Source organism: Callithrix jacchus, chromosome 11 (genome assembly GCF_049354715.1).
Source record: "Callithrix jacchus isolate 240 chromosome 11, calJac240_pri, whole genome shotgun sequence".
Classification (NCBI taxonomy): domain Eukaryota; kingdom Metazoa; phylum Chordata; class Mammalia; order Primates; family Cebidae; genus Callithrix; species Callithrix jacchus.
In genome coordinates this window covers 51,550,765-51,562,823 of record NC_133512.1, presented here as the reverse complement: position 1 = coordinate 51,562,823, position 12,059 = coordinate 51,550,765, and the positions used below count along the sequence as shown (strand labels likewise).

The 12,059-nt window shown below is 34.3% G+C and overlaps 1 protein-coding gene across 1 annotated transcript in view; it reads left to right on the top strand.

Moving 5' to 3' along the window:
• The window catches only part of C1GALT1 (core 1 synthase, glycoprotein-N-acetylgalactosamine 3-beta-galactosyltransferase 1), a 54,591-nt gene extending 46,173 nt beyond the window's left edge, over positions 1 to 8,418 (top strand). Inside the window, exon 4 of the mRNA XM_035253803.3 lies at positions 3,565 to 8,418. Coding sequence (XP_035109694.3) covers positions 3,565 to 3,780 — 216 coding nt within the window. The 3' untranslated portion in view covers positions 3,781 to 8,418. The remainder of the gene's footprint in view (positions 1 to 3,564) is intronic.
• The last annotated feature ends 3,641 nt before the right edge of the window (positions 8,419 to 12,059 follow it).

Below are 12,059 nucleotides of genomic sequence, written 5' to 3'. Positions count from 1 at the left end.
CCTTCCTTCCTTTGGAGAGTACTGTCCACAATTTCTGTTTACCAATAAAGTGTACCTAACATTATGCTTTATGTAAACAAAATAAATATAGCGCATCCTTTATTTACATTGTAGTTGTTTATTAAATGGATGGCAAATTTGTTCTTTCTATAAAAATTTATCCCATTATGTTAATGACCATAAAACAGAATTCAAAGTACCAAAATTGACCCATCATTCTGACATTGTCTGTTCTCCATTAGGAGATTCTAACATAAACTAAAATTCTGTTTTGTTTTGTTTTTTTGAGATGGGATTTCACTCTTGATGCCCAGGCTGGAGTGCAATGGTGTGATCTCGGCTCACTGCAACCTCCGCCTCCTAGATTCAAGCAGTTCTCCTGCCTCAGCCTCCTGAGTAGCTGGGATTACAGGCATGCGCCACCACACCCTGCTAATTTTTTGTATTTTTAGTAGTTACAGGGTTTCTTCATGTTGGTCAGGCTGGTCTCAAAACTCCCAACCTCAGGTGATCCACCCACCTCGGCCTCCCAAACTGCTGGGATGACAGGTGTGAGCCACTGCGCCTGGCCCCGAAAATTCTATTATTACCCATCTATTATTTAATAAGTTATCTTTCCCTTATTTTTTTTTTCCTATATACTAATTACTAAAAATACAGAAAATTTTTATTTAGCAAGTCAGGGTATAAGATATTCTAATTCATATTCCTAAATTTCTTATTCAGAACTGACTCTTAAGCAGTTCTCTTCCCACTCCACCTTCTTAGGAATAGACTTTCCACCAGAGACGTTGCAATGAGTAGATTTAAAATACATGTGTAATTGTTTGCATACATATCTCTCTACATGAAAAATTGACTTTTCTGTAGGTCAGAAATGGTCAATTATTATTTTATTTTTCAGTTTTGTTTATATTATTCTATCTGAAACAGTACATAATTAAGATAGAGAGCTCCTTTTTCCAAATTGTTAAAAAATGGTACTAGAATAATTAGTTAATTCATTACTGATTTAAAATATCCCTTTATCATACATTATAGCATTATTTATAGTAGGATCTATATCTGAGATTTCAGTTCTGTACCATTGTTCTAATTTGATTTTGGCCCAACACCATATTGTTTTGAACCTTGTAGCTTTACAGTAGTTTCAAGTTATTATTCTAAGGGCAAATTAACTTCTTTCTTTCTTTCTTTCTCTTTCTTTCTTTCTTTCTTTCTTTCTTTCTTTCTTTCTTTCTTTCTCTTTCTTTCTTTCTTTCTTTTTCTTTCCAAGTGTTTTGGCAACTCTCATATCTTTATCTTTGCATATAAATTCATTAATTTAGAGATAATAACATCTTTGCCCAGGATTTTTTTTTTTTTTTGAGACGGAGTTTCGCTCTTGTTACCCAGGCTGGAGTGCAATGGCGCGATCTCAGCTCACCGCAATCTCCGCCTCCCAGGTTCAGGCAATTCTCCTGCATCAGCCTCCCAAGCAGCTGGGATTACAGGCACGCACCACCGTGCCCAGCTAATTTTTTGTAATTTTAGTAGAGACGGGGTTTCACCATGTTGACCAAGATGGTCTTGATCTGTTGACCTCATCATCCACCCGCCTCGGCCTCCCAAAGTGCTGGGATTACAGGCTTGAGCCACCGCGCCCGGCCTGCCCAGGATTTTTTTAAGTTGCCTTTTAGGTCCTTTTGTCAAGTTTTAGAAACTATTTCCATAGGTATGTAATATTTTTGCAACTGTTATACTTGTGCTTATTTAAAACTTACCTTTTTACTGGTATATATGAAAACTTCTTTGGTTTTCTTTTTAAGCATCTTTAAAATCTGGCTTTGTAACTGAATTCCTCCTTATTTCTGATGATTCTTCATTTGTGATTCTTGAGTTTTTTGGGTAACAATAATTGCCTACAAGCTCTTGTTTTCTAATAATTCTATTTTTTTCTTTTATTGTCATTTATTGCATAAATGCTTAACAGTAACAGAATCCTGGCCATACAGTAAATTGTAAATAAATAAGAGTAATATAATTAATGCAGTAAATCTTATTAAAAATATTTATTAAAAACTATTACTGGTCTTTTAAGTTTAATATGCACTAGACAGTATAGTAGCCACTTAGTACATGTGGTTATTCCAAATTGTAAATATAAAATATACACCTGATTTTAAAAATGGTTTCATTAATCATTTTAAAACAGCATGTTAAAACAATATGATGAGTTTTTTTAGTTACCTAAAATATATTCAAATAAATTTCACCTATTTCTTTTTACATTTTTAGTATCTGTTGAACAGAGCTAGTTTAGATAATCACAAGTTGACTTGTCTGGTTATTTTTCCTATTTGCCTTCATTCTGATATTTCCTAAAGGTGCAAGAATAGGTTATCTAAGAATCCACATGTCCAGTGTGTATTTATGTCTTATCTCTGAAGGAAAATTCAGAGATAACAGCAGAGAAAATGCAATGGACAGTTTCTTGATAATTTTTACTACACTGTAAGCTATATAGTTCCAAACATGAATTAGTAGATTTATTAAAAGTTCAATCAATATGAATCTTCTCTTGGAACTTGCCAGACTGTCTCCCTCATTCTTTACAAAGATGTCAGATGGACCCTGAAGTTTCGTTGGTGTCACATGGATGACTCCAATATTCTCCAGATACTCCAGGTTGACTGCTTAATTCATCTCTTTTTCTGTCTTCTTAGTTTTCTTGTCCATTGTATTGCTGTTTTATTTTCAACTTTGTTCTCATACCAACTCTATTAGAAATTTATGAGAATTACATAACTGGACAAAGGTTTAAATCTGACCTACCTACCTGAGGGCAACCTGATATGATTTTTCTGTCAATAATAGCTAACATTTATTGAGCATTTCTTTTAAGGAAAGGGTAATGCCAAGCATTTTACATGCATTGTCTCCTTTAAATAACCACCTTTTATAGGTGGGGAAATTGAAGCTTATGGAGCTTAAATAACTTGCTCAGGGTCGTATACTATCCTGCCAAATTTGGGTTCAAACTCAGGTCTAGCTTGAGAGCTTTGCCTCAAATACTGTACTGTTTGGCTTGATATATAGATGAAATGTATTTGGTTGTAGACACCTAATGGGCAAGGTTTTGAAGTCACTGAATTCTCTAGAGGTTCTTTCCAAGTCTGAGTCAAGCAAAAAATTACAGTGAGAAAATGAGGAAGAGAAAGCAGATGTTGGAGAAAGAGGTTTGTCCTTTGTATAGCTGTTCCTTTGCTTTGAAGAAATCTCAAAAATTTTATCTGCTGAAACACTGAAGAGTGTGAAGCAATATTGTTTCAGTTAGAAACATTGTTTCAGTTAGAACCAATTTTACTTGGTTTCACCAATTTCAGTTAGTTTTAAATCATTAGGATGTCTAAGTAAACTATCGATTTCTTCCGCAGGTCTAGTAAATGAGATTCCTCTGCTTTACCTTGCCAGCTTTAATGTTTGCATTCTTTTAAAATTAGCTTGTCCTTTGTAAGTATGTGAATATTATATGCTAGCAATGTGCTGTTTTATTAACAATGCCTGTTTCCACTCCTTTTTTAGGGTCCTGGTTGCTGTTCTGATCTTGCAGTTTCTTTTCACTATGTTGATTCTACAACTATGTATGAGTTAGAATACCTCGTTTATCATCTTCGTCCATACGGTTATTTATACAGATATCAGCCTACCTTACCTGAAAATATACTAAAGGAAATTAGTCAAACAAACAAAAATGAAGATACAAAAGTGAAGTTAGGAAACCCTTTAAAGAAAACCTGAATGAACAAAGGTAAAATGTCTAGCACTGCACTGAAGAAGGACTTCTGTATTTCTGACAAAGAACACTGGAATCCCAGTGAGGCATTCTAAGTGAACATTCCATATAGAAGTGGTTCACATGAATGACTATAAACTGAAGCTTTAAATGAGCTGTGAAGTCTGTTAAAATGTTTTGATACAGTAATATATAAGTATATCTATATATATATGAAGAACTTGTGTTTTTAAAATGGTGGCCAGGTAGAAGAACTAGAAAAGAGATTTTGTTGCCTATTTTTGACCATCTGTATTATTGTCGCTGAGAAACTAAAATAGTTAAATTTGCTAACACTACACTGCATTATGTTAGTAATAACAGATCTGCCTTAAAGAAAATTTTAGGAATATTGTTGCTCAGTGTTGTTAATACAGCTCAAGAATTTAGTTTATATTTGCAGTATGATATAAATGATCCAATCCCCCACACACACATACACATAATTTTTGTCTAATGAAACTTTTGCTGTGATTATTTAAAATTGGCAGTATTTCTTCCAGAAGAAGGTAAAGTAGGAGTGGCACTTATCCTGAAGTGCATTAATAAAACCACACTTTAAAATTATCATGGGCCTTGACTATTTTAATACTTGATTTTAATTAGTAATCTTTTGTGGGATCTCTGTTGTCTCTTTTCTAAATATGTTTAGCCACTCTTGAATACCTTTCTCCACTATTAATATTAATTTACTCAAAGCATTCATAGCATTCTGTAAACATGTATTTTATAATATTTGCTCCCAAATTTACCCATTGTTAACTATGGGTAACTAATAATAAATTTAATGCTATTTGAGGATGCTTTTCTTATATCAGTGCCACTCTCAGGAATTACTAAGTAACATTTGAAATTAATTATTTTAAACTCTTTTCAACTACATAGTTATGGTTTCTTTCATTCTCATCCTGTTGAGAGATGAAAACTTGTTTGTGCCTTTCATAACTTGTTTAAAGCAGAATTTTACATTCATTTTTAGGATCTGAGGTGGCTATTAGTTACCCTGGCAAGATTCTTTTGAATGCAAGATTTTGACGGGAATAAATTAAAAACAATAGAAAATGCAGAGTGCTTAAACAAAAATGTTATATATTGAAAGAGTAGTTACTTAATTTATAAATAACAGTCTGAAGGTTGATGCTGACTTTACTATTTTGGGATAATTGTTTTGCCAATGGATAATTCTAACAATGCAGATTACCTAGTCAAGACTATCATCAAAAACATTCACAAATGTTTCATTCTATTTTTAGTGACTCTCTGTTTAAAGAGTCTCTGAAAGGAAAGAAAATTATTTTTATTATCTTTAACAATACTGAGTATGTCATAATAGACTATTTTACAGATTTTCTATGAGATTTTTAATGGTACAAAAGATTTACATTTCTCTTATGTTTATCATTATGCCAATTTAACATGGCTGTCATGCCACTGACTCTGCTGTTTAGCTAAGTAATTTCTTTTTTTAAAGAAAGGAGTGCGATCTCAGCTCACTGCAACCTCTGCCTCCTGGGTTCAAGTGATTCTCCGGCCTCAGCCTCCAGGTAGCTGGGATTACAGGTGCGTGCCACCATGCCTGGCCAATTTTTGTATTGTTACTAAAGATGGGGTTTTACCATGTTGGCCAGGCTGGTCTTGAACTCCTGACCTTGGGTGATCAACCCACCTCAGCCTCCCAAAGTGCTAGGATTACAGGCGTGAGCCATAGAGCCCAGCTAGCTATATAATTTCTATTTATTGTGCCAAAACATGTCAAAATCATGACCTCTTTGAAGGGTATATTTGAGAGGATGTTCATTTCATTGGCTAACCATGGACTACTCTATCTACGTAGTAAAAACATACACCAGTTTTTTACCTATTATCATGGTAGTACGGCATTCATTTTATTCTTTGAACAACTCTTTACCATGGTGTGGACATGAATTTTCATATGTGTTACTTGACTAGAAGTATAATTAGTTTACTATAAATATCCAAAACCTTAAGATTTGCTCATAGGAAATGAATGTTGTGATGAATCCTGGGCGTTAGAGTCAGACTTGCTTGGGTTTAAATTCTTGCTCCAACGCTTACTGTTTTCGTAACCTTGAGCATTTTTACTTAATCTCTCTGTGTCTCAGTTTCCTCATCTCGAAATTAGGGATGATAATACTACCTACCTCACAGGATTTTTATGAGGATTAAATAAATGTAATGTTCTTAGAACACTGTCTGTCCCAGAATAGGTAGCAATAAATAGAAGATTGTATTATTACTATATTACATTGGAGTATAAAGACTGCATTTAAGTGAATGAAAAATTTGCTTTGACCAGATACTGAAGGAAATATTTCATACATTTCTTAATAAGTCATAGTATTTATTGAGTGCCTACAGTATGCTAGGTACTGTGCTTAGATAATCTGTGTATAATGTTAATCCTCAAAATTTGGGATAAGGAAACTGAGTCTCGGGGAATTAAAGTAATTTTGTTACTGTCACAAAGCCAGTAAGTTACAAGTAGGATTTATATTCAAATCCTGTGTGTTCATTTGAACCATATCAGACTTGGGGTTAGTCATTTAGCATTATTTCCATTTTTATTTTTATGATATGTGACATCTGATACATTGGCCAGTAATAGTCAAATTAACACAGCGAAAATGTCATAATAATTCTTAAACTGTGGTTCTCACGCTTGCCTAGGGCATTGTTAAAATGCAGATCTGAAGACCCCCAATCTCAGAAATTTTAATTTAACCATGGTGTGGTCCCAACAAATAGCATCAACACCACCTGGGAACTTGTTGGAAATGCAGCCTCTCTCAGGGCCCCATCTCAAATCTACTAAATCAGATACTCTAGGAGCAGCGGCAAGAGCTAGCAGTTGTGTTTAAGCAAACTCTGCAGGTGTCTTTCTCATCCTAGTTTGAGAACCACTGCCCAAAAACCTACATGATTTTGGTGCAAATAGTGTTTGAAACACGCTGAAGATTACTGCCCCATTTCTAAGACATTTTTCAAAAAGCATGTTTTATATCAGTGTAGTCCAGGATCATACTATATCAAATGTGAAAGAAAGATCATTTAAATGGTCATCGAATCATTCATTTTGATCAAATTTTAACTTCTCCAAAGCGACTAAAATCAGGGCTCACAATAAAATCCATAATTCTCCAAATTCAGCAATTTTATATTGAGGCAGGAAGGGTTCATTAAGTACTAATAGGTACTTCATAGAGCACATAAAACCAGACTTCATGATGATGGTGTATTTTAGATTAAGATCTTCGTTATTTGGATAAATGATTTTAGTATGGTTTCAAAACATAAGGCTTTTGATGTCTTATGTTCTCTAATAATGGTTTGCTTGTATTTTCTAGTGGAAAGTTAATAGATAAAGCAGATTTTTGTCCCAGTTTGTTTTCAAATACCGTAAATTTCAGAGGAGTTTTGCTTACTGTAATGAGATATGAAAATAAATCACTGATCAGCTTTTAGTATTTTTTGAATGTGGAATTGGGTTTGAGTATTATTACATTTGCTAACAGGTTATTTTCACTTTTTTTCTTGAATATTAATTTTTCACTGCTTTGAGACTGTCAAATTATAGTTATTACCAGGTTGATGCACTATTGTACTTGAAAGAATCCCTTGACTGATTAAATTATATCTAGCATCCCATTTGCCATTTACATTTTCAGTTCATTAGACTATTATTCTTTGACAGTTTCTGCTTTGTATTTATTGCCTTTTTTATTTGCTTTACTACTAACTTCCATTTTCTAGTTACTCTTAAATGCTGCCTTCACAGGGTAATTTGGCTGTTAATAGTGATTAGAATTTTTATTACTTAGTTGATAATTTTAAACCTACTAACTAGGTTTCCCTATGAGATTGAAAGTAAAAGTCTGCCTAAGAATAATGCCTGCTGGCTCTCAAGATACTTGCCCTACTTAAAAAATGCATAATTTTAAATTAATTCTACATCTATAATTATTAAAGGAAGTAAAGTTATTTGGATTCTTCTCACCCTTTTCTCAAAAAAAAGAAAAAAAAAGTATTTGCTTTATTTTTCTACTTTATAGTACGCCTGACAGAAACATACTAAAGCAATCTAGGAGACAACCTGTGGTAGATTTTATGCTAAATGTTAATGTTACCTCTGTTGATTAAAAAAATGTGTTTATATATAATAAAATTTTTAACACAGGCTGAAATAAGGAATCTTACAAATTCTCTGTAGAGAAACCAAGTCTAAAGTTTTAGAGTTGAATTGTGCTCTATTTCATGCCCTTACCATTCTAGTTTTCAGTTTATATTAGTTAAGTTTTAATAACTTTGCAGGGCCCTGCAAATTAATAATCTATATGAAGTATATTATTAGAGGGAAACTAATCTTACTGCTAAGCAGTGTGCTGTACTAGTGAATGTGTTTTGGAATTTAAAATTATTTAAGGTAATTGTGTTATGAATGGTTTAAATATGTCTGGTGACTTGCTTATTTTAAGTGATCACCATTAAGTCAGAAAAATGTATTTTTTAATGTTTCTTAAAGTGCCTTTTGAACATTTTTAAACAGCAGATTTAAATAATGCATAAAATAAATTGCCATGTTCAAAGTTGTTTCATCTGATTATTTTTGACCAATATAAAAGTTGTGAGATAAATGTAATCTTTTATGGGTAGTTGTGGGGTTATTTTCTAAGTTTTACTGCAATATATATTATTTACTTTAAAGCAGAAAAATATTCCACCTCTGACAGAGAATAATATACCTTAAAAAAAAATTAGAAACACTGTGTAGTCCAGGTAAGTGTGTCTGGATGGGTAGGGGTGCGGGCAGGGGAAATCTCATATATATTTAGAGAGAGACTGCTTCTCTGTTCCTTGGTGTAATCTGTTGAATACACTGATAAATTATTCAACAAATAATTGTGCCAAGCATCTGCTAGTAATACAGTGGTGAGCAAGACATGGAGGATGTCTGTTTTCATAGATCCTTAACTTTAGAGTTAGAAATAAGCCAGTGGATAGATAAACAAGGTATTTCAGAGAGTGGTACTAGGAAAATAAAAATATTATCCGAACAGTTTTCTGGATGACATATTAAGGAAGACTAGGAAGTAACATTTGAGCAGAGACTTAAATGTTGAATGAAAGATATTTTATATACTTCAGAAGCTACTTTTATCTGTGAAATTATTTGTTCCTACTATGTAAAAACAAAAAAAGTTTCCACCCTTACCTAATCATGCTGTGGGTATGTGTGAAGGCTCACTGAAATGTAATCTGTATGCTAAAAAACTGTGGTTTTGAGCATACTTCATCCAGAGTTCTGGTCTACTGATACTAGGTTTGTCTGGGAGTTTCAGGGTATGAATAAAAATAGACCTAGTATTTTATTTCTTCCTAGGCAAACAGTTACAAATTCCATAAGGCCCTTGAGTCTAGCCTATTTGCCTTGATTTTTCAGTAATCTGCTACCCAATATGTTATTTATTAGCGTGTGTGTGTGCACGCAAGCATGCATACACAGTTATTTGGATTAGACAGCTTTAGAAAAGCTGAAGAGAGAAATACCACTTCATACTACTTTAGTAGTAGAGTTGTATAATCTAATATATTCAGACAGCTAAATATTTTCCAACTAGCTGTACTGATAATTGATAAACCATTGGAAAGTAGATATATTTACCCAAATACATACAATTAAACATTTTAATTTTCCAAAGGTATACTTCATAGTACTGGAAAGGATAGAAGATTCTTGCTGAATTTATCTCCTTGTTAAAGGGAAGGACTACAGGGCTCAAGATATTTTTCATCAAGTCTAATAATGCTGACAATATGGATTGCTCAAGAGAAATTTTTTTAGTGGTTAGGAATGAATGAACATTTAACAACTAAAGTTGAGTAAGCTCAGCAACATTGGCATTCTCCGGATACACCTGTATTAGTAAAATATAGAAGTGAACTTTGTTATGCTATGAGTCTATTACTGATTAACGCTTTTTGTATTGCTGCCTAGAACCTAAAACTGTCTCTGTGTCGCATCATTTCTTCTACAAAATGTGCTGTTTCTTGTATTGTTATTGATACTGCGTTTCTCTAGGACTAAAAATTTGTCCAGGGTTATTATATACTTTCTTATCTATTGGCTCTGTATAGTGCAGTTGAATACAGCAGCTTCCTTTGAAATAAACACAATACTCATTTAAAAAAAAATGAGGTTCAGTCCTAGAACTTAGACTCTTTGGCTTTTCTAATGAATGCCTAGTGGAAGATTAACAGTACTTCTTCATTTCTAGAACTGCTGACTGATGTGCTGTCATAGAACTAATTTGGGTACAGTGTCTTCTTAAAACTAATCAGGTTTTTACTTTTGTAAGCTTCAATTTTTTTCATAAAACTACCTAAACTGCATTCTCCCTTTCAATACCTATAATAGTAGAATCATACTTTTGATAGCATTTAGGTTGAATTTCATTTTTTCATTATTTTTGTTGTCCAATTGTTGGATTGTGGAGAGGTGGTGATAAAATCCAGAACATAGGTTTGGAAGAGAAGTAATATTCAACTTTTCCTTTAGTTCTACACATGACTGTCTTTGTTTTTATACATTTTGGTGGGGTGTGGGTAGATGAGTGTGGGTGTGTATATGTCAGAGACAAGAAGAAAAGGGGAGGTTATGATTATATTTTTCTTTTTTGAGACCGAGTCTCACTCTGTTTCCAGGCTGGAATGCAGTGGTGCAATCTCGGCTCACTGCAACCTCTGCCTCCCAGATTCAAGTGATTCTCCTGCTCAGCCTCCCAAGTAGCTGGGACTACAGGCCCCTGCCACCATGCCTAGCTAATGTTTGCATTTTTAGTACAGACAGGGTTTCACCATGTTGGCCAGGGTGTTCTCAAACTCCTGACCTCGAGATCTGCCCACCTGGACCTCCCAATGTGCTGGGATTACAGTTGTGAGCCACCACACCCAACCAATAACTGGATTTTGAATGTAATTGAAGTAGTAAAATCACTGCATTTTCATGTCGATTAGGTTTATATAATAGCAGCTTATTTGATGAAGTGAAGGTAACTATGTGTTTAGAATAGTTGGCCACCGAGATAATTTCTGATTTTTAAAGTAATTTTTACAAACCTATTTGCCTGACTGAATTTCCCCCTTTGTTGGCCTTCAAATGTCTAGCTCTAGGAACCTTCTCCTACTCATCTCTCATTCCATGTTTTTTCTTTCTCCCTTTTTCTTCTCATTAGCAGTAGCAAGCCTTTAGTTTCTTAAGACTTATTGGCCCCCATTCTCTTTTTTCTTTTTTTAAAGAGAGACAGGGTCTTGCTGTGTTGCCCAGGCTCGTATTTGAACTGTTTGGCCTCCCAAAGTGTTGGGATTACATGCATGAGCCGCCATACCTGGCTGCCTCTGTTTTCTATCAAGAGATGTGTTTAAGACTTTTTAAAATGTTGTATCATTTGTGAACCTCAGTTCCCTCTCACCGGCTTGGAAGTTGCTGAAAGAAGGAAAAGAGAGAACTCAGAGAATTGATGCCAGTGTTATTCTGCAGTTTCCTCATTCTTAAGGAAATGTTTCCTTCTAGAACCTACTCAGTGAAAATATAGGTGCTTAAATACTTGAAAATCAGTAAGAATCTGCCCTATTTTTTTTTTTAACCCCGGTTGATGTTGTCTCTAGTGCTTGAGGTTACAAATGGCACTCATTATGGCAGGGGGAGCTCTTAGGAACAGAATCACAAGTATTTCTCACTTATTTGAAACAGTGAGGCGAGGTGAGGTTCAAACCACAGTGCAATATATAGATCAGAGTAATATAACAAAGGGATAGTTGTCATAGAAAGATGGCACCTCTTGTCACTGCCAGCAGGCTTTGGCATCCAAAACTTCAAGTCCTGCTAGTGTAGCAAACAAAAGAAAGCATGGCTTTTTCACAAAGGGTGTAGGAGGGGAGCAGATATATAGAGGCACTGAGCTCCCTCACCTAGTTTTACAGACATGCAGTGTTACCTAATTTGATTTCAAATGGGCTTAGGTATATGGAGATAATTCATGAGGGGTAGAGGCCCCAGGGTTGATGCCTTCAAACACTTTATTAATAAAAAGATTCAAAGTCTCATAGCCATGCCCTAAAGATCAATGACCCCAGGGAGATGTCTGTTGACTTCATTGGTTTGGATCTATCCTTTTTAACTAGATAGCAAACTCTTGCTCTTGTTAAATATGAATCAGTGATCGAGGAA